Source organism: Vanellus vanellus (genome assembly GCF_965231255.1).
Source record: "Vanellus vanellus genome assembly, chromosome: 10".
NCBI classification, from domain to species: domain Eukaryota; kingdom Metazoa; phylum Chordata; class Aves; order Charadriiformes; family Charadriidae; genus Vanellus; species Vanellus vanellus.
In genome coordinates, this window is record NC_138915.1 from 12,200,362 (window position 1) to 12,223,756 (window position 23,395).

The window sequence follows — 23,395 nt, forward strand, 5'->3', positions numbered from 1 at the left end:
GGAGGAAGGAAAAGGAAGCAGGGGTGTGGAGTATTCTGCTTTTCAGAAGTTCACCTTGAGATCTCAGATGGCTCCAAGGAGCCATTGCCTTAGGAGCACATTTCAACCACAAAACAGAAGAACAGTTTATTAGTTTGGGTTTTTTTTTTTTTTTCTTTCCATGCTTACCATGTTGACTTCAGAGATCTGGTCAATGCTGGAGATATGGATGCTCATTCCCACTGTGACAGGGTTACCTGAAACACAAAAGGACTGGGTTAGGACCATAGTCAAGCCCTCCTCCCTTACCTGCTATTAAAGAATTGCATAGAAATGCACGGATATGATTTGAAGCAGCCTCACATTCCCCAGGTATCAAGGATTTCCTAGTCACGTGTGCTCAAATGGTTAGAGAAGAGTAGATTTCTCTAACTCCCAACCTTACAGAATCACCCCTAGGAGTAGCACAGCATAAGCTTGATTCTTTAATTCCTGGAAGTTAATTACCCCCTAGTTATACAATTATCTCTGGTTATTCCAAATAATGCCTTCAGAGACCATCAGTAGGCTCCCAGTAGGCTTGCACAAGGTGTTACTGATTGACCATACAAAGAACATAGCAATCGAGCCCATGCAACACATGGGCAGGAAAGATAATCCAGCTCACTCCTCCATCACTCTGTCAGCTCCGAGTGCTCAGGCTGAAAACCCCAAGTGAATTTTAATACCCAAGATACCAGACAAGTACAGGGACCAGATCTATGAAGCGAGAAAGCAGCATTTGTATAGTGGCTTTTCAGAGCAGAGCAGCGCTTAGATTAATAAGAGATTCCACATTTCACCATGGGCATCAGGGCACATGTCACCCCGCACCCCCTTCCCTGAAGCCACAGAGCTGTGGCAGATATCTGTGCACAGGTTTGCAGGGAAATCCAGATGTTCCTTTCTTACCCAGTGACCGAGCTACCCTCACGCCACAGCGAGGGACACTGATTGCAGCACACAAAACGAGCTTGTGAAGAAACACCACACAAGGGCAGTCACTGCCAGACCTACTGCCCAAGCACAGCCAGAGCACGGTTACCACTTCCCACAAACCTGTAGAGCCAGGACAGGCACCAGCCATTTCAGCCAGTTCTTCCAGATGTGGAGGCATCCCAGATCGATCCAGACTCATACTCAGTTCTGCATAAACCCCTCTGGCCAGCAGCTCCCACAGCCAGGCAACAAGACAACCCTTTCAGTGGTATTTAAGCCACATAAAACAGTTTGCAGAGAGATACACATCCACCACCAAAACCAGCAAATAACCTCCTGTAGCTCGAGATAGAGCTTCTGCGTGCTACCCCTCTCCTGCCATGCCCACAGCCAGAGCACAAACCAAACCCACCACGAGCAAAGCTCCTCTTCTCGCACGTGCGAGGTGGAAAATGATTGCTTGCAATGCAGTATCAGAAAGGGAACGACAAGCAGTTATGCCACTCAAGGTATTAACTCTTCCATGGACTCATTAGTAGATCTAAGTGCCGAAATATTTACAGATAATCATGAAATGGCTTAGAAAGTAATTAGGAAATTGGGGGAGAGGGGAGAACCACACAACTGGAAATGAAGTGATTTTTTAATTATGTGTTACCAGAAGTAGGGAAGTAGTGTCATTAGGGCTGCCTTGTGATTGGGTGTACTGTTAACCGAGACCCTCTGCTGCAAATTAAGCGGCATTATCCTTTAATGGAATATGAACAACACTGAAAACATCAGAGTCAACAACTGTAATTAGGCCCTGCTATGCAAATTTCCTTAAAGAGGCAGTGCTCTTCTTTCCCAGCACTCCTGGCTCGCTGCCGGGGGTGCCGGAGGTAGGGGTGCTCAGGAGACCTTTGCAGGGCCTCTGAAGAATCCCTGCGCAGGCACACTCCTAGCCACATCTTTGCTGTATTGCTACGTTCGTCTTTCACAAGGGAACCAGGTGGGAAAATAACCAAGAGTTACTCTGAGGAGAGACGGTTCTCCTGCATCCTCCCTCACGCCAGAGGCTGACGGTGGCACAGGAAAGCTTTTGAGGGAGTCTCACTTTAGTAGTTTCTCTTTTTTTCCCTGAAATCAGGGGCTTGTGATAGAAGCCATAGCAGGAGGAGGAAGTCACTGCTGACCTGAGGTTCTTACAGACTAATTGGTTACAGGAGGAAAGACAGGGCCATGCCCATGGCTGCAGCAGAGCTGGGGAGAAGGCAGCTCCTGACCCCCCAGCCTTTCTGCCATGCAGTGTTGTTTCCTCCAAGAGTTGCCCTACCGCCTGCTTTGCTTCCAGTCTGTCAGCACTGGTACTTGTGCCGCTATGGTTGTGTGTCCCCTCCTTCTTCAGTGCAAAAAGTGGTTCTTCACCCCCTTGCTGTGTAGGAGACCCACTGACCCCACCAGGATGGGTGGTTATAGCAGGGGAGCACTGACAGCGGCGATATACAAATATTTGTCAAATACAGAGTCTATCCAATCTAATCTATCTGTCTAGACATTTGTGCTGTGTTCATCACCATGGTATCCGAGTGCCTGAGGTCATGCAGTGACTCAGTGTCAGAGCCATGGATAAAATCCAAACCTCCCAACTCCCAAGTCCAAGAGAAACGCTGGAGCAGAGATCAGCCACACTGCTCCCCGTCAGCCCGGGCTCAGCTGCACCCAGCGCGCAGTCAGCAATGTTCCTCTTGGCCACTCTGGGCACTGCCAAGACCTCTACACCCCATCTATACAGCAAGCGGGAGGCTCCACTGCCCGCTCACAACCCCCAGGGCGTGTGCCCATCAACCCACAGGCAGAAGTGTGTGACTGTTATACAAACACTCTAAAGATGTAGGTCCTGTAAAGGTAGGGCTTTGCAGACCTTCTTTTAGTTTGATGAAAGAGAAGCCATTTCATCTTCTCCGTCCCTCTTGTGAGGACTGGCTCGCAGTCTCCTCGGGACAGGGATACACAAGAGCATATACACAGCCAACAGCCAAAGCATGCCCTACCTCTTACCGCAGCCCAACAAAAAATGAGACCAGCTGCTGTCCAACATTCAGGCCGTAAGTAGTACACAAAATAAACAAAAGGACATCAATTCTGCCAATGTTAATAGCTTCAGGCAAGAGGGATACGAAAGTAGGGTATTTAAAATATGGGATAACGTCATCTGTAAATTTGTCCAAAAAGGCAGAACTCTGTGTTCGTGGATGTGAGACAAGGCAAAAGAAGCAAACTTGATATTAAAGGTCCATGCTTTTATCTGTGCCTTGCCAGTGGGTGCAAAAAGCTAGGTCCCTTAAAGAAAAAGCTTACACCTAGAAAAGGTTTGTAGGCAAGATCACGAGTGAGGGAGTGTGAGAAATTCTGCCACTTTCACCAGTGAACAGCACCCTCACACGTCCCTATTTCTCACCACCGCTGGAGAAATCACCATTTTGTCCCGAAAGTAGTTTGATGCCTGTGGAAAACGTACTCAGGAAGTTGGAAGGGAAGCAGACAAAAGAGTTATAATAAAACCTGTCCTTTTTCTGCAAGTGATACTTGTCAAATATAAAAACAGTCAAGGTAGAGAACAAGTTGTGCTAATCTGCAATATTTTCCCAGCAACCAGTTATTACTTTCACATTTTATTTTATAACGCTTAAAAGCCCCAGAACCTAGAGTCACGTCACTACAGAAGCGATTCCTATGGCACGACTGCAGAGGAAAGCTCATGTTTCCAAGCCTGCGTCTGTCTGCGCTACAGCCAGAGGTGATGGCAGCCTGGATCAGGACACCTCTTCCAGACCTCAACCTGGTACCTCAGCTCCAGAGAGCAAAGACAATAGCACAAAATTCAGCATAATAGGTCTCCAGACAGTGGATGCTTACTTGGGCAACTGCCCTGTACTAAGGTCCAAGCTGCCCTCTCCACTCCTACACGAGAAAGACTAGAGCAAGCTTGGGTTTCTCTGCCATCAGATCTCCAACTGCAACACAGACAGCCAAAAAGGCTCAAAAACAGTGGGTAGATAAACACATCTTACTTTATATCATCATCTACTGAAGCCACACCATTTTTATGAACTTCAGCCAATGCTTTGAGGAGTCTGGTTCATGCATTTCTGACCACGTGACCGTGGCAATGCTGGCAGAGCCAAGGCTGGCGGTTGCTAAGGGACCAGCATCAGCCTCAAACCTACTGTTTAGCCTAAACTACAGGAACAAAGGCACTAACAGGGATCTTGGGAGGTTGCACAGCCCGTGTCTTTCATGGAAGCAGACTGGCATTTCTTTAAAACACCAGTGTCAGAAATTCCACAGCTCCCCTGGACAATCTCTTCCTGCATTTCACCACACTGAAGGCTTTTCCTAAATATCCAAAGTAAACCTTCTTTGCAGTGTAAGTGTAATTTTGTCTCATCATTTCCCCCCAATGACAGTGAAATAATAAATCAATCATCCTTCCTTAATAACAGCTTTTATGTACTGAGAAACCATGACATCCCTCTCCTTCCCCCACCAATACTGTCTTGCCTGGATTTCTTCAACCTGTCCTCAGAGGTCATGTTCTCTAAAGCTCTGACAATTAGTGCTGCTCTCCTCTGGCCTTTTGCCAATTTGTCTACATCTCTATTTTAAAGCGTCGTATCCAGAAACCAGCCACTGAAGCAAAGACGACATGTCACCAGTACAGGGAAAAGAAAAAGCAGCCTCCCATGTACAGCATTCTCATAAAACCACAGAAGCCTTTCCAAACCCACCGCACCCATGCCGAGAGCTGCTCACTTGGTGTTGGAGGTTGGAGATGGCAAAGGGGCAGCTCTTGCCGTTAGAGCGCATCAGGCACACAGGCAGAGGGAGTACAGCACCGTCTCTTGGACGAGAGGGAAGATTATTCAAGACAGCTTTGTGCATGAGCCCCAGCGTTCCCTGCTTGCACCCTGCCTGTGGCATCACCAGTCTCCGAGATCCCTGCAGCAGCAGGAAAACTGCTTTAGGGTCTTCTGCTGAGTAAACAAAGCCAACCAGAGAAAAATTAGAGGTTTCAGCCACTAAACCTACATACGGAACAAGTCTGTGCCTTACCCGGCAATGGTAAATACCCACAGACATGAGACCCTGTCCATGCAAACCCCTGCTCCTCATCCCCAGCTCTCCACAAGCTGAAGGAGAGCAGTGGCACCAGAGCCCAGAAACACGAAGTCCCAGACAAGGTTGCCCTGCACAGGCTGGCAGAACTGTTTCTGCAAGCGCTGGGTGATACAAGCAGGCATCAAGAGGGCAAGGTCTGCTGATGTATGGGGCTACAGGACTGCAGTGCCCCACTGGCATTTTCAGTGACCCCCACACCAAACAGAACCGGCAGTCAGGATATTTTCTCAGGCTTGCCAAAGGCATGACCAGCACACAGACCATAATTTCACTCCCAGGACTTTTTCCTTCAGTCTTATCCTCGCTTTCCTGAACAAGGGAGAACTGTTCAGTATCTACTTGCTCTTTCTGCAGAAAATGGGTTGCCCAAGCCGCTGCCTCCGCTTTGTTCGCGGCACTGAACCTCAGGGCACCCTGGCTTTATGTTTACAACTTAAAACCACAACCCACGTCACTGCTACGTGCAGCGATGAGTTGGTTATACAAGGGCTGACAGACACGGTTAGTTAGGAGGCAAGAGCTCCCAGGTAGTCGGAGGTGCAGAAGGCAGCACATCCAGCACGAGGCTTGTCACTAGCTGAGGAGCTGATGCCTGGATGCAACCACACAATCTCAAGAAATCACACTCTGTCCCTCCCAAAACAGATACCCTTGAATAATTTTCAGCTGATGAATTAATTAGTCCTGGGCCATAGTTTTTTTTAAACCCACCCAAAAAGATAACATGGAGGCCAGCCTACCGTCAGGACACTCAAATTCACGGAGTCTATACCTATCCCCCAGGACAGGGAGAGTGGAAGTGCTCTTGGGTTTTCACCATACAGAAGGATTGAAAGAGGAGTTCACAAATCTCCACCTGCATAACAGCTGTGCTCTCAGAGCAAGACTGAGGCTCTGCTACAGCAGTTAATAAGAGAACATCTAAAAGATGCCATCCCAGCAGGCTATACAAGCCAAGTCACAATGAAGTTTCCCAGCCCTAATTTTCCCGGTCCTTCCCTTTTTTTAACTTAGATACAGCATCAAGCACAAATTCAGTCAGTGTTAACATTTCTTCAGGAGCAAGAAAAGTTGACCACGTATCATGAAAGCAGAAATGTTTTGGGAACCACTTTCAACCAGCACCTCTGATTTGCAGTGACATCTAGAAGAGCCGAGTTCAGCAGGGTCTCTTAAGAACCTATTTAAAATTTTCCAACAAAATCTAGGTTTAAATACCCAGTAAACACTCTCCAACCATTTTCCCACTTGTTTTTTTACTCTTATTTCCATGGCCTCTCCCCCACCTGCAGCCAATGCGGTGCACTAAGCTTGCCAGGCTCAGCACGACAGTCAGGAACACACACACGTTCAGAGGCTGATATCAAAGCTTTTCCCCTACCCTTGGCGGGTCACTCCATGACATCTGTTGGATTTAAAAGAGCAAAGCTTACTGTGACATTATGCTTTTGGCCACTGTTGTACATTACCAGAAAGAGAGATGGTCTCACAGCAAGTCAGAAAAATATGACATTGCCTTCTTGTCTGTGGGGGAACAGGGAGTACGAGTGACTTGCTGCCGCTGAGGAATCGCCTCTATGTGAAGCAAGCATGATATTTTGGAGCTGAAGGACAGGGCCCTGGTCTTCAGAATATCTGGGGCTGTCAATGCCTACTACTTCCCTACAGATTCATTGTTTGCAGGGGCAGGAGGGGTATCTACCACCACTGACTCCTGTGGAGGTTGCAGTTAGTCTTCAACTAGGTCTGGCAGAAAACAGTTTCTTCTGCCTGACAGATTTCCTGCATTTTGCCATATTTCTTCATGGAGGGCTTGGCACTTTTTAAACCACTGAGCCTGCACGCAGAACAAGACCGTGCCTAACCTTGCTAGGCTTGCCATCCGTGCACATCAGACCAGACACAGCGGTACCTTGTGAAAGGAGGCTAATGAGGATTTCCAGCCTGTGCCATTCTGCTCTCCCGGTAGCCTGGCTTTTCCCTTCATCCGATCAGATGACTGAGTTTGCACTTTTCACTTAAGAAGGGGGAATACTAGGGATTTCCCAAGAGAAATGAAAAGTTAGAGCAAGGTCTCACCGAGATGATATCAAGGACAGCATGCAGGTTTGATGGAACATCTAAGGGAGGGTACAACCATAGCATAGCTCTTGAGCAGAACCTTGGAATATCCAAACACTGAACAAATCAAGAGCTTTAGCAAGAGAGAGGCTTTCCTCTGAGCAAGCAACGAGGTCAATTCTTCAGCAAGGAGCCAAGAGACACAGCACTTGCAGAGCAGGCAGAACTGACCACTCAAGAACTGCTATCCTGTGATGCTCTCTGCAAACACACAGGTTAACCTTGATAACGGCAGCCACATTTCCAGCATGTTGTCAAAAGAAGCTGTCCCTGTAGATCTGCCTAGATAAAGAGGATTTTCTCAAGCAAGCTGTGCTTGCTTGTGAGCCAGTGCTGAGGGATCCTTTTGGAGGAACAATGTTTTCCTGATGCAGATGTAGCACTCGTTCTGTGACTGTTCTAGGGAAAGCAGAGAGCTAAGGAGCACAATCTGTGAGGCACAATGGATTACCTAATCTTTCTCATGGGTATTTTTAATGGATTAGTAGGTATTAGAGTGGGATATTGCAAATATCCCATGGAAATTTGGAAGTGAGAGAGAACAATCAACTGGCTGCAGAAACAGTGTAAAGGTTGTCCCAGAGGTATTGAAGGATTACAGAGGAAGCTAAATCAAGGTTGATTTTAAAAGATGTTGGTAGACAGCTACCCAAGCTGAATAAAAACAAGGTCTCAAAAGTACAGGCTTAAAAATGGAACAAGAGAATAGACACAAACCCTTACAGCATCTGTACTACTGGTGGACTCAGTTCAGCAAAGCGCCTATACGCACACAGGGCTTTCAGCGTTAAGAAAAAAACCCGACTACTCAGAACACCATCTCTTCTTGGGAGAGGCCTAGGTCAATATTCAGGAGATGGATTTTTAAAGCTGTTTCATCCTCAGCGATGAAGATAGCTTTCCATACGCGTGTCGCTTGCCTAGGTGATGCACACTTGGTAAGGTTACAGCAAAGCGAGAGGAAAATAAGTCCCTAAGTCCCCGGCTTTGTCAAACTGCATATTTGCTCTTATTTACAGACACACACAACTGCATCACCTTACCAGACCTGATCATTATCAAGCTGGCGCCACCAGCAGGGCCCAAGCAATCAACTCTTAGGAGTAAGATTACCAAGAACACCAATTCCCAACTACCATCCATTCCTCGAAGCAAGCACCACCCAGCTCAGACCACAGCCGGCTTCCTTCACAGGGCTGACACAGCCACCAGCTTCTTTGTTGGAGCAGGGTGGTTGCAGAAGTCAGACCCAGATCTGACCATCAGGAGATGCAGGCAATGCCCCAACCTCCTGGTGCACTGTGCTGCCAGAGCAAGGACTGATCACCTGCCCTCCCCATGTCCTCCAAGGCACCCACACAGGGCAGCTCCCCGGCTTTGCAGTCTGCAGGGCACACGCTTTGTGTTATCTTTTCCATCCCTGCCTTCAGAGCAGGGCACTTCTGTGAAACACTGCATTTCCCTGTGCTTGCACTGAGCTAACCCTGGGAAAAGCAGCAGCACTGAGCATCCCAGATCCCTCCAGCTCTTATTCTCCACCAAGAGTAGTAGCGGGATGGCAACAGGGCTTCCCAAGCAAGCATTTATTGTAGACTGACAGCAGATCAACACAAGCCAGGCATTTTTTTCCCCCAGCAACAATTTGAAGCATCAGACCCACACTGATCAGCCACCCCCACATTTCTCCACCTGAGAAGACTTCCCTCCTACCTCTGTCAGGATCCTGGCAGGCAAGCGCATCTCCCCTGTGGGCCCTGCCGGTGCAGCCGTGGGACACAGCTCTGCCCACCTGGGAAGATGTGGGGGACTCGGGAGGAGTCCAGGCCTTTTGATTTCACTCAGGCCCTCAGAGCTCTCTCCTGCTCCATCTCCTCACAGCCAGTCTGGGCATTTCTCTGCCCTCCCAGACCCACCGCTCCCCCAGCTCAGGCAGGCTCAGAAGCCATTGTCACTCAGCTGCTCCTCATTTCCTAGCCCACCACCCATTACCCTGCTTTTTAAGGCACAAAGAGGGCAGATCTTCAGAACTGCACACAGATGTGAAGTATTTTGAACCCTATAGGTAAATGTGCAAAAGGGAGCAGGGTATTTAGTTACATCCCTATAGCTTTCCACCAGACCACACTCACCACAAGCCTCAGCGCAGGCAGCTGACCCGTCCTGCCTCATCGCCATCTCACCAGGTTAGTCTCAGAGCAGACCCACTCCCAGGCCTCCCTCACAGCCTGGAAAACCCTCTTTACAACCCAAAACACTGAATTCCAACACAAGCTCCAGTGCTACAAGGTCCACAAGTGCATATAGATTTTTGAGCAGGCTTAGGGCTGAACCCCTACTTCTGGGAACCCCACAGCACCACGACACTCCTTACAGCAGCCCAGGAGGTAGGAGTGCACCAAACTACCTGGAGAAACCACAGCACACTCCTCCTACCTCCAGCCCAACAGCTCCCAGTGCCAGGGGTGGTGCTATATGTAGGACATCCCATCTCACCTCATCCCATCCCAGTGCTTGCAGGAGACTGACACGGGATCCGACCACCCAGCTCCCTCCCTCCACAGGACCCTCCGCTGCCCTCAGGTGGGGCTGGCAGGGTGGCATGCAGGTGAAGCCATTTAGCAATTTTTCCTGCATACCAGTTGGCAGCTGTGGAAATTTCTGCCATGTTGCCCATCAGTCTGTCACACTTCTCATCTGCCCACCCAGGGCACAAAGGTCCTGACCCACCTTTTCAGTGCTGGGCTTTTCTGGCACATTACAGATAAACGTCTGCTACATGGAGGAACCTCTCTCTTATGTGCACTGGAAGTATCGTTCCCCAAACCACTGCAGACCTGGCCTGTGCTTAAGTATGTGACCTGTCTGGGAAAACACTGTCATACATTGCCAAATCCTGAGCCATCTAATCCCCTTAGCCGAAAATGAGCCGAACAAAATTAATTTAAATGGGTTAACACAAGCTTCTCTGTTTATATCAAATCCATTGCTCCATCTTGGAAGTATTTGTAACAACAACAAAATATCTGGACTTGTCATTTTTATCAAAGTGACATCAAGAAGGTGTTTTCCTTCCCCCCCCCGCCCCGTTTTCAATTTTTAATGAGTTAGTCACACCTCCTCATCACTGTTTACGGACTCTTGTCTTTAAAGGATACCACAGAATCTAAGTCCTGGATTGAATCCAGTTGGACGTGTGCAGCATGAGGGGAAAAAAGAAAAGAAACAAGATGGCTAGGTCAGGACATGCCAAACTTGCACAAATACTGAAATCAGGGCTGGGACATCCAGGAACAGGAGGGGACAGCCCCGCTGTGGCCGCCTTGCCATACCTCTGTGAGATGATTTTTTGATGGTGCTGGACATGGTCCTTCATCCCCCAACACAGCACAGAGTCAGTGGCTTAGGTCTCCAAGGGAGAAAAGGTCACTCCTTTCTTGCTACTTCTGTCAAGTCCTTTGTGGAGATATAGCCCTTTCCCGGTGCCCGCCTTATCCTTCCCGACAGAGCCTGTTATTAGGGCTTTTGTTAATGCTGACTTCAGATGTCTCCCACCACCCCCTCCCCATACTGTGCACCCAGTCCTCTCCTTACCCTACGAAGGGCTCGGGGGCAGAGCTTTGAGGTCACACAATGCCCAAGGCTTATGCTCAGTGACAGTCAGGACAATTTACAGTGCAAGTATTGAAAAAAAAAAAAAAAGAGTGAGTCAGGCCTGAAAATATCATGACATTCACATTAAAATCATGAGTCTGAGTTAGAAATCATGAGAAGCAAAGAACACACACAAACAAGCCTCCCCCTTTCCAAATGTTATACATGGGATTATATGTTTTCATCTCCCAGTTTCTGAGTCTCTCTGATGTGCCTTGTTCAGGTTGTTCTGCTTTTTCTCGACAGTCTCAAGACAGAGAAAATCTTAAAAAATTCAGTGATGGCTGAGAATTGCAAGAGTTTTATAGGAAGAAGAATTCAAGTTTGTAAGTTGGTCACTTTTCAAAGATTGACCCCTGCGCTGGTGTTTCCATCATTTCAGTAATGATCAGTTTGCAAAAGCGTCCTGGAAATTCAGCAGGACAAAAGTTACCCGGTTACCTTTTACCCCAAGCACCTTTTATTAAGAGATAGAACTAACTGCCATTTGTTCACCAAAATAATTGCTTTCACTCAGGATGCATGGATGAGCGAATCTTGCAGAGCTTTTACATATATATTCATCTCCAGCAATTCATCAACATAATAACCACGCATTATTAACTTGAGTACTCATCAATTTTTTTTTTTTCTCTGGCTTCAAATACTAGCAAGGAGCTAGTGTGCAATAGGGAAGAAAAACATGTAGGGGAACTTGTGATGAATGTTCTATTTTTGCTATGAAAAGATAAGAAGAAAAATTCAGCTCATAGCCTACCCTCTCCCGCACTTCCAAAAATTTCCTACCAAGCCGAGCCCCTTGCCCAGAGGTCAGCAGACTGGGCTTTCCTGCAGACCCAGCTGGAGGATGTTTCCTTCTTCAGGTGACAATGTCCCACCAGTAAGCTCCCACCTGTAACCTGGGTGGCCTTGTCTCCTGGTGTGACAGCTTCTGCTGTTATACCCAGAGCTCTGCCACCTGCAGCGGGGAGCCCCCTTCCTTACCTATTCCCTGCTGAACTGCCCGGTGCAGCCCCCAAACCTGGCCTTTCCCACAGCACAAGTTTCCCCCAACCAGGAGGAGTCATCTGCTGTGGTCTCACCAATGCAAAGCTCCTTAAAGAGAGAAGCCTGCAGGTGGATTGTCTTGCTGTGGCAAACGTGAAAGTGAAGAGCAAGAAGAACACCCAGGAGCTGCCTGGTGGCTGAGGAGGTGTGTTTGGAAAGATCTCCTGATCAGAAAACTCATCCTGGTTCAGCGGCACAGCTGCCGTTATGACCTGTGGAAGAGGAAGGTCATTGCTCTTGGTAGGGGTTGGTCTGTGTAGTAGATAAGAGTCTACCATGGCTTTTAGTGGCTGAAATGACCCTGCAGGCTCAGAGAGTGGAGTCTTGCATGGAGACAGGCAAGGTCTGGTGTCCCTTCTTGCTGACAGCCTGTGGTGAGACTTATTGCGGAAGCACAAGAGTGAAGGTTGAAAGGTGCAATAGCCAGGACACCCTCCACACTTTTTCTCTTTTTCTACTATATGACATGATCATACACAGTGAATATATTATCTGCCACGTATAATTTTTTTAAATACCCAGCCAACAATCAAATTTTCAAATGTTCAGTTTTTCTGAAAAGGATGGTGGGGAATGTCCTCCTGCTACATCCACCAGAAGGAGAACTATTTGTGAAAAAAATTAATGCCCGTTGCATGTGAGAGCCTTTCCTATAGCTATATCTCTTCCAATTCTCTGCAGCAAGAAGGGGGCTCACCTCCCTGTTCCCTTTGAGGATTTCACAGGCCACCACAGCCGAAGGAAAGGTCACGGTTTGGTGACCAAGCAGTGGACCAGAGCACTGAAGGTGCTCAAGTCTGTTCTCAGGAATAAGGAGCAATAGCAGGAAGCAGAACTTCCCAGTGTTATTCCTGGTGCTGTCACGGGTTTTCTGCGTCATCCCCAACAAGCTGCCCTCTCTCAGTGTTCCCTAGATGTAAAATGGACCTAGCGGTGGCCCGTCATCCCACAGGTAGCGGGGAAGAGTTGTTAGTCAATGTTTGTACAGCACAGAAGCTTTGCTGCTCTCGGTCACACAGAGCCCATAATACTACCTGAGAACAAATTATATTTGTGCATAATCAAAATCACATCCAGCTCAGCCCTGATTCGAGAATCCTTTTTGGCTGGTGATGATGTCCAGAGCAGAGAGAGCACAGCTTGATTTCCAGAGCCCAGGCTGAGCTGGCAGAGCTGGCAGGTAGAAATATCTTGTTTTGACTGGTAAACTGAGCAAATTTGACATGGAAACCACTGAGGGAGAATAAATATGGAACAACAAGATGTAATTTTTACACAGGCTCTTTTCCAACTATAACTATACTCGGAGCCATCCTAGACTTGAAGTAAGAGGTCCTGAGGTCTAGGGAGGGAAATTCAAGCCCTGGTAGGTTTGGCTGAGGCTCACCCCTGTCAGGAGCACAGACATCTATAAGTGCACAATTACTTAACAGTCCTATTCCCGCAGGACTGCAAAGAACGGGAGAAGCAGGAAGGGGAGGAGGGAAAGATCAGAGAAGAAAGAGAGGTTTTAGCTGTGACACAGAACCAAGGATAAGTGCCAAAACCAGAAGAATAGCCTATAGGAACTCACCATCAGTGTTCTCTAAACCAGCCTGAAATTCATACCCTGCTCAAAGCTAACAGTGGTGTTCCTCCAGCCCGGGAGGAAGGGCTGACAGAGGAGAACTCTGTTTCTTTGCATTTAATGGGAAGAGGATCAATCACTGCATCTCCAGAACACCTGTTTATGTGACAGATCTGTTCCTGCTATAGGGCTCCACCGCCCAACGTTTCTTTTTCGCATGTATGTGATGTGAATTCCTTTAATGGGCTTTATGCCATCATTAAGCACATCATTTGTCTTGTCCATGTTTCTAGTCATGTTTTAACAAGTGCATGATATTTCACATGAAATATCAAGATATAAATAGACACTTAACAAACCCCACCAAGGGCTATCCGCAGGAATGGATCTTACAGACTTCCGCACCAAATGCTGTCACTACTGCTGAGGAACCGCGTTACATCAGTTCAGCCTGACACTTTAGTAGCCTCCAACTTTTTTTTCTTTGAACCAGACATAGGTGAGAAAAGTGACATGCACACACAGTCTGTCTTTCCTGTAGCAGGAAAACTACAGCATATCCCTCCTTGCCTTTTATATTTTGTGCTGTGTGGGTTAAAAACATTTTTCTGCCTAACTGGGATATTGGGAGACTTAGGAAATGAACAAAGCGGATATGTAAAGCTGCTGTGATGAACAGCTCTAGGGCTGTGAGAATATATTTTGAGTAATCAAAAGGACTTGTACTAATGGGTTTTGCACTCTTTTTCCATTTTGCTTTCAGTGGCAGTCCCTCGAAGGCAAGTTTACTGGCAGGAATAGTCTCAGAAATGGTGAGTGTTATGTAGATGTTAGTCAAGGAGAAAGATGGGTCCAGGTGAGATGGCAAACTTCCTCCAGACCGGCTATAAACAACAATCTGCTTTTAATCAGTTAGTTAATTAAGAAGTAGTGGAATTATTCTACTAATCAATAACTTGAATGCGTTGTATTCGGTCATAAAAAATCTATGACTAAGAAAAGAGGCAAAATTCACGGAATAAATGCTTTGTTAAAATGGTGATGACATCTTTTGTTTAGAGAGACATTTCGGAGCCCCTCATTAGCCGCGGCGCACTGCCGTGGACGAGCTCCAGCAGCGCTGGAAAGCGGCTGTGCCGGGGTGGAGCAGAGCGGCAGGGAAAGGCTGCACCAGCCAAGGGTGAAAAGGAAGGAGGAGGGCAACCGGATGCAATTCTCCTGCATGGGATTTGGCACAGACACGAGAATCCACATCTCCTCCAGTCTCTGAGAAAGCACCATGGCTTGATGAATGACAGCAAGGCTTCATGTCCTCCGCCGGATACCAAATCCAGAAAACGGCACTTGGTAGTACCAAGCACAGCCCTAGGGCAGGCACACGGATTGCTCAGAAACCCAAGTCCAATTTGACCCTGGGCTGAGACTCCGGGGGACTTATCTTCATGCTGTCTTCATCATGCCTCCCAAAACTCCCTCCACCGCTCTCTGTCAGAGCTTCCTGTCTCTGAAGGAGGATAATAAGGATTTTCTGGGGCCACAGATGAATGCACAAATATGTTCAGCGTGCAGCAAGAAGTTCGCAAGCTCTATCATGCCAGAGGAAGGGTCTGGTCTAATATTCTAAAATATTATTGCACTCAAAAAAATCCAGGCGAAACCAAAATGGATGAAAGTTAGGTGGAAGGATGCCCACTGCCGAATGGATGTTACAGAGCCAGTTCTTAATTAAACAGACCGCAGGATCCTTGTTCATTCCTTTTCCTTGTTCAATAGAGGATGGATTTGCTCTGAGGATGACGCAGGATTATATACCGGAGGATAGTGCTGACAGTGGGGTCCCTGCCTGATTTGCTGAAGAAGCTGATAGCCATGCAGAGAGTGAGGGGGAGGCATCCAGGAAGGGAAAGAAGATGTTTGTGTAGCCGAGTCCTGTTCTCCACGACTGGATGTATCACAGGGGTTCCTACGCGCCCCTTCCTACACAAGTCACCTAAACCTCACAGGTTTTCATGAACTCTCCGTGTCTCTCTCTCGGGGCGCTGGGGCTGAGCACTCCCAGCTGCGGCTGAAATCAATAGGAGCTGTGCTTTGAACATGCAGCGTGCTGACTACAATGCTGCTAAGGATTCTGGAAAATCAGGTGTTTTGGCTGGGCACCCCACAGCAGGGGGTAGTTTTGATTCCTTGGAGGGGCGGGGTGAACATGCTGTACTGGGTGTGCTTGACAACAGTTATAAAACCAGCTAATTCTGTTATGAGCAGGTCTGAATACAGAGCAGTCAAGAAAGAACAAGTCCAAGATGGTCTGTGCCTGCTCAGCCCCCGGCTTTGCATCACACACGCATCTCACTCCAGTCTGGCTCAACCTGTCCTAACCACCTGCAGTGACCACCTCAGCTAGTCCCCATTGGCACGTTCCCAGCCTGTACCCCTCTTGCATGAAGGGAATAAGAAAGATCAGCTCCACGTGTAAATGGCATCTCCTGTGTGCTCTGTAGAAGTGTTCAGGAGGAAGCGACCGTTAGACCTTGCCTCCTGGTGCACCCTCCGAAAGGGACCAAATACAGATCCAGGGAGCAACCCCAATTCTGGCTTTTCTGAAGTCCTGAGTGTCTGACTTTCCAGCCTCAAAGTCCTTTTCACAGTATGTATTTCCTATAAAAAGAGCAAAGTGAAAAAAATAGAAATTCCATCATGTGGCAATGTGTTAACATCCACATATGTCCCAAGAAGGACTGGATCCTTTCATTTCCTGCCACTTCAGTTAATGAAATAAGACACAACAGCAGGAGGTTGTCATCTTCCTTCTGGATTAGCCCTAGAGAGGATGTGACCCATGGTACGGAGCCAGAAGTCACATAAATGGGGGAGGAAGTAGGTGCTGCACAGCTGCAGCCGGTTTTACTGACCAAGAACATCCTTTTCTTAACACTCTTTTCTCAGGAAGGAAAGTGGGACTACTGGCAGCTGTGGTGGCACATCCACCTTTTCTTTGGCCCCAGGTGACACTGAGGTTTGAAGACCTCTCCAGACAGCTCCTGCGTCTCCTTCCATTTAATCCGTTCCTCCTCTCTTACCTATATTCACCCGTATACTTTCATATCCAGAACTGCTCCTCAGCCCTGTCTGGATATAGGGAAGGAAGAGTGATGTTTCCCACTGCAGTAAGGCTCTGTGAAGTGCAGTGTTTCAGGTTAACCCTGTGTCCAGCTTTGGGCAATTTCTCCTGCGGACAGTGAAGGAGATAGATGGCCCCGGCGGGAGGAGTACCTTCCTGCTAAGTCGCAATTTCCTGCCCCAAAGCATGCAAAACTCAACGCATCTCAGAAGCATAGGAAAAACTGAACCTGGCTGCTCTGAGATTTAAACATTTTTGCCACAGAGGCAGAAGGGAAGAGAGCTGGAGAGCTGAGGACTAAGCCCTGGAAAGGCAGGTTTGCGGCTCCTACTGCCCCCAGGGCAGGGAGCCCAGGACCGGCGCCCACCCCCCTGCAGGGCTGTCCCCATCCCGGCCCCGCACCCTGGTCCTCCCGCAGCAGCAGCACCACCCTGGGATGCTGCGCCAGCACCGGAGGTGGCGGGGCCACGGCGGTTGTGCCGGCCGGGTCGCTGGCAGCCCTGGGCACCCGCCGGCTACGCGTGCACCCGGGCCAGCCCTGCTGGACGTGCTGCCAGCTTCACCTCCCATTTCAGGAGAGGAAAAAACCCCAGCGCATACGTGCCTCAGCTTGTTCTCAGAAATTTCTGAATCATTTTGCCTAAAATTTCCCCCCTCCCCTTCAAAAAGCCAAAGCAAGCTAGCTGCAGGGGAAAAACAACCACTGTGGCTGAGCCTTATACGCGGTGGAAAACAGGGACATTTTCAGGAAGCCTTAACAATGTGCAATACCGCCAGCCTTGACGACGTAAGAAACCAAATTCCTATGCCTCCCAGTCCATGACCACCAAGACCAGCTGTTTCCCAGCCACACAGGGTCCCCCCTCTGCCTCCTGCAGCGTTCCTGCCAGCCAACGCGGCCCCTCAGCCGGCTTCAGAGCCCTGAACTACTGACGATGCTTCACCGCAACACTTTATGCATCAGCAATCATTTATTTTTACAATTCTGGATTTCAAGTGATGCTGTTATGCAGGAAAGGGCTGAAGATTTAATCCCCAGGTACACTGAATTTGGAGTAGCCTTTGAAGAAGAATCATGGGGGAACAAGCAGGAATTGGGGGCAGGCCGGGTCCCCAGGGGTGTGCAGGTGTGATGGAACAGAGAGGGGCTGAGGGCAAGAGGGGCAGGGGAAAGAAAGGAGGGAGGCCAGGATATTGCAGCTAAGGAGGGGTTTGGGTGTCAAAGGAGAGCTGTTAGACTGGGAGAGGGTGACGCGAGCTGGGAAGCCAGCTCTGCGCCACAGAGCAGATGAGGAGCAGGACACAGGCTCGTTTCAAGCCAAGACCCCCAAAGTGCTAATTCTCCTTTGGAAAGTTTGAATTAAAAATGGGGCAGGGAAAGTTGCTGGATCTACAGGCATGGAAACATAGGATTTGCTGTGCTATCCTGAGGGGTTCCCAATCATTCCTTTTTCAGCAGGCATTCTCACTGTGCACACCACCCAGGAGAAACACTAGGAACCCCACGCTCCAGGTGAGCTGGGGGAAAGGGTCAGAGGATGCCCTCACCTTGCTTTTGGCTAACAAGACCCGTAAATGATGCTGGGAAACCATAAAGGGTCCCCTTTCCATCCACTCCCAGGAAGCAGAGCTGTCTGCTTGAAACTTGCAAAGTTTTGGGTTGGAAATGTTGCTCCAAGAGAGAGCAGCTGAGTCACTGAGCACAAGTGGGATCCTCCTGCCATTCCTTCATTGCCTTCTCTACCCTGGGGCAATACAGTCTTCATTTCCTTTCTTTCTTTCTTTCTTTTCTGTTTTTTTTTTTTTTTTTTCTTTTCTTTTTTCCCCTCCTATGGAACTAATGCTTCTGAAAGTAAGTGCCTAAGAGCACTTACAAGAACCAGGGTGCTGCTCTGAAAGCTCCCTCTCCCCCCGACCCGTGGCACTGCAATGCTTCCCAGACCTGATCTGCAGCATCCCGTGCTCATCCAGTCCGAAATCCTGTGCATCCAGCTTGCCTTACTGTGGCCTGGCTTGCAACATACCTGCCGAACATTGCCTCCCATATTGTCCATCCCCCAGGCCAGGGCCAGCTGGATGACACCCAGCCGTGATTTGATGTCCCTGTGAGATACGCTGCCCTCCTCCCCCCGAGCCGAGTGGGCTCCCCAGCACACCCTGCCAAAAGACCTCGCTCTGCATCATTGCTGATCTTGCAGTACCAGGACAGAGATGTCCCTCTGCAGCAGACCAAGAGCCCTGGCTGGATCTTCCTCCTACCCTCTGCAGATCCCTCCTCCGTGGCTGGTCAAGATCCCCACCACAATCCTGGCCAAATCCCTTAGACCTGCTTTGCAACGACCCCCTGCCCTTTCAGTCCCAGGCCATCTCCTTGCTCGGCCCATGAAAATTGGGCTCTGTCCCACACTGCCACTGTCCCACATCTCTCTAAGGCTTGGAGGACTGTGGCTAAGAAGTAAGAAGGGACTGTCCAGGGTTCTCCAGGCTGCAAGGTTTTATCACCTGTGCCCCAAGGACTGATGTACCTGCTGGCCCTTCAGTGCCAGCCCCTCCACTCCACCGCGCCTGGCGCTTCACCCCCTTGGACTGCCCCTGCTGACCTGGGGTGGCTTTCTGGAGGAATTGCTCCCAGATTTTTCCATCACCCCCACATGGGTCCAACTTTCCCCCCTTCTCCCGCATGTCCCTCCATTCAGCCCAGCTCCCCAGATGAGCAAGTCCCACTCATCGCCACAGCACCACCCCTGAGAGCCGACCTGCTCATCGGCCTAATGGATTTCCAAGGGGGTGGGGGAGAGGGGAGGAGAGTGAGTGGCTGACGCTTCTCAGCCACTCGGCTCGGCCCAGAGCTAACGAGGCATCTCAAAATTAAAAAGTGAACTGCAATCCCCAGCAGGCCTGTCCTCCTTTTGGCATTAGTCGGAGTTCTCTTTCTTTCTCCAAAGAAAAAGAGGGCTGGGGAGCCGTGAGGCGCATTCGGAGCTGTTGAAGCACCATATCCCAGGGACAGTGGGGGCGCCGGGATGAAGAGGGCGGCCTGGGGCTGCTCTGCCGTGTAAGCACTGGCTCTTTTAGAAAGATTGACAAGTGCAAGATCTGCCTCACCACAGCAAGGAGCACAAATGGTACACGGGAACAGGCTCCTCCAGTGCCTCTGCACCCAAAGGTCCCCAGCTCCCTCCTGCTCCACAGGCAGCAGCAGTGGGCGCGTGGAGGAGGAGTCCTGGGATGCGGAGGTGGCACCCTGCCCACGGGGCTGAGCAGGTGGGGGACAGAGCAGGGGTGAGTGCCAGCAGGCGCTGGTGTGGGGGAAGGATGGCAAGAAGGAAATAACACTCCTGTAGGAGGAAGAGATGGGGAAAGCGAGCAGGGAAAGAGCAGAGAAGGGAGGAAGGGAGGGCAGCCCTGTTTGTCACTTTTGTGGGTTGCATTTCTCACGTGGCAATCTGTCTGGGAAGGACCTTTCCCTGCCTGCACCCCCGGGGGGCTCAGCACTGGCTGCTCTGATCTTCCTGCCATCAATGCCCTCACCTCGGAGCTGCAAAGGGCCAAGGGCTCAGGCTTGTAGAGGCGCTCTCTGGAGCAGCTCAGCCTGCCTCACAGGAAACTGAGCGGTAGCTGCTGTGCTCCAGTCCTGTCCAATCCTCCTGCAGGCAGCTGCCTGTCCAGCCAGACCCTTTCGGTCACTGCTGGGCCAGCCCCAAGACAGCCCCATGCTGCTCCTCCAGGGCAGACGGCTCTAAGCAGGACCTCTCACCCCTCCAAGATGCTGTCTCGGCTCTTTGCAGCTCACCCTAACTGGTCATCCCGGGGTGAAAGCACAAGTGGATGATGAGTGATGACCTCCCCCAGCAGAGATGGCTTACACCCATCTTGCCCAGCTGGAAGGCAGCCGAGGGGTGGCAGGATGGTCCAAGTGGAGCATGAGGTGCACTGCGGGGCAGTGTCCTGGAGAACAGCCCAGTCCTCAGGGTGCTGGGACTGGGGTTCAGTCCAGTCCCATGCGTCCCTGAGAGATGGCATGTTTGCACATGCAGCGCTTCCAGGGCTTTACCCAAAGTGTGCCTTTTCCAGCTGTACTCAATTTATTGGGGGGAACTTCACACTCTGCACAGCAGGGCTGCGGATGAACTAGAAGCCAAAAAGGGTTAGACACATCCCGGTATGATCCCACCGGATTTCTCCTAGGAATGGATTTGGCCCAGAATCTCGGAGAACTGGTGAGCTCTGGGGACCGCAGTGGTGCAAGAAAACTTCCATCCCTTTCCCCTGGGCTTGTAATGCTGATGATCTCCAGCCTTCAGACTCACCTCTCAGCCCACCCTTCCCTCATCTGTAAATCTGCAGGGGAAATCTTGTCCAGATAAGCTTATCCTCAGGGGGAGGGTGCCAGACATGCTGAGGGTTAGGGCATCCCTGCACACTGAGCACCAAAGGCACCGTCATTGGTGCTGCCACCCAGGCCCTTGCACTCACAAGCAGGGGAAAGGACAAGAAAAGGGGAAAGGCAACAGAGAGATGAGTGCAGGAAAGAGGGTTACCGTCATCTTTCTATTTCTCTGTTTGAGTGATGGAAAATGCAGTTTGTACTTTGGGAATTCAGAGTAAAATCAAATGAAATGCGATGGTTGCCCAAACCCATCCATTTTACAGCCAGGAAGGACGCAGTGCCTGCCGAGCCCAGCCCGTGCACCGCGCAGACCTGGCAGGATCAGCAGCACCGCCTGCACCGAGCGCCGCGCTGCTTTGCCCAGGCTGAAGGAAGGGGTGGTCCGTGTCCTGGGGGGGCTGCTGGACACCCTGGGGACCTGGCATCAGAGTACCCAGGCTGTGAAATGGACCTGGGCTGCTGGACCTCCAGCCCCACGGCTCCCCGCTGCACCCCTCTGCTCTGTGCCTCTGCAGAGCCAGGTCTCCTACTGTTTTACTGTATCATAATCATCTCAGTGGCTTACAATATGGTTTTCTTGCAGTTTTTATGTTGTATCTGCAGTTCTCCCCCTCATAAAATGTGACTGCACCAATTCCTGTGATCGGGGCTGGTCAGCTAATAGGACATTTCATGTTTCCCAGCCAGAGCCTTTAAATCAAAACCCATGTTCAAAGGAGAGAAGGGAGAAGGGGAACCCCTGTTTCCTTGCAGAGCGCTGTAAACCTCCCCGAAGTGTTCCCCACTGCACTGAGGTGACCTGTGCACTATTGAGGGATGAGCATCTTCCCCACTCCACAGTCTTCCACGATGCCAGAGCCCAGCAGCACTTGGTGCTGTTGCCTGGAAGGCCCTGCTCCATGCTGGGGGAGAGCGCGGTGGGGAGGGTGGTGGGGACGGTGAGCGTGGGTAGGGAAGGTAGTCTCTGTCAAAGGGAAAGGGGTGGTGAGTGGATGGGGGCAGGTTTGGGTGAGGTGCAAGGAAACCACGGGTTTCAGGGAGAGACGGGTTCATTCACGGGGTCATGGGAAACTGGAATACACTGAGGTGACTTGAAAACCTGATGAAATCAGTGGGGATATTCACCCACCCTGAGCTTCAAGGAACTGTGGATCAGGCCTTTTGGGAGAAAACTCCTCCCTTGTATCACCATGGTCTTGGCCCTGGCATCTCTCACCCTCAAGAGCACAAGCATGAATGTGCTTCCCAGCACTCATCTGGAGAAGGACATCTCAATGTGGTTCTTGTGCTCCTGCAGGCTGAAGATCCCCCAGCCCCACACATCTCCTCATGAGGGGGAAAAAGCATTGCCCAGAAAAGATTGAAAACAGACAAGCTCGGGAAGCTGAAGCCAGAGGTCCTCCAAATCCCCCCACCCCGGGATGGTCAGCTGTGGTTCTGCATTGCCTGCTCCCCTCCAACAAACGGACCTCAACTGTACCCTGGAATATGACTGTACCAAGGATTACTTCATGTTTCATCTTCACCAGGACAACAAGGAGAAGGCTCTTCCCATTCTCCTTTTTGCTCACAGGACACAAGAGAGGAATCGCAGATCCTCACATCTCCTACTGAACAAGCAGCGAGGCCACCAGCTCCCCAGGAAATATTTTATCCCGTATCATTGCTGAGGGGGCAGCTTGGCAGACCGACCGACAGCCCTGCCAACGACCGACAACACCAGCCCTCTGCAGGGAAAAGAGATAGGAAATCTGGCATTGGGAATAGAAGTGGAGGAGGGTGACAGGTTGTCCTCAATGGAGGAAAGTTCAAAGTAGAGGAAAAGCAGAGTGTCTCTGTCCCGGCAAAATGTCCCCAGAAACATCCCACCATGGCCAACACCCCAGCTGTCTGCAGGAATTGGTTATGGCAGGAGGAGAGGAGCTGGTGAGAGGAGGGGGGAACCGGGAGGCAAGAAAGAAACGTGAGGGAGAAGGCAAGAAGGAGACGGGGTTAGCAAACAGTGTGGGGGGAGAAGCCAGGTGGGAGCATTTCGCGAGATCAGTGTGTGTTGCGAGCACACACAGCCCCCGCGCTCTGCTCCCCGCGACCAGCCATCACCATACCTCCGAAGTCAGGCCTGAGGCGGACGTCATAGCCCTTCAGCAGTTTGTCCACAATCTCTTTCACCACAGAAATATTCCCAGTGGATGGGCTGAAAAACAAAAGAAGAGAGTCCTCGTCACCCCATGCGCCACCGGCCCTGCGGGAGGGGGTTCCGGCTGGGCAGCATCACCAGATCATCCCTCGCGCCCCACGGCACCAAGGCGCCTGGGTGTGCTACAGCCACCCCAGCCATGGGTACAGCCTCCCCCCATTTCATTTCTCACTCCTATTTTCTGTC

The 23,395-nt window shown here is 50.2% G+C and overlaps 1 protein-coding gene across 2 annotated transcripts in view; it reads right to left on the reverse strand.

The window, feature by feature from the left end:
- Positions 1-23,395, reverse strand: part of LOC309675869 (gamma-aminobutyric acid receptor subunit beta-4) — a gene marked incomplete at both ends in the record, with an annotated part of 74,148 nt that overhangs the window by 46,778 nt on the left and 3,975 nt on the right. For both annotated transcript variants that reach the window (XM_082488281.1, XM_082488280.1), the window contains 2 exons: positions 169-236; positions 23,118-23,206. In XM_082488281.1, the coding sequence (XP_082344407.1) occupies positions 169-236; positions 23,118-23,206 (157 nt within the window). The remainder of the gene's footprint in view (positions 1-168; positions 237-23,117; positions 23,207-23,395) is intronic.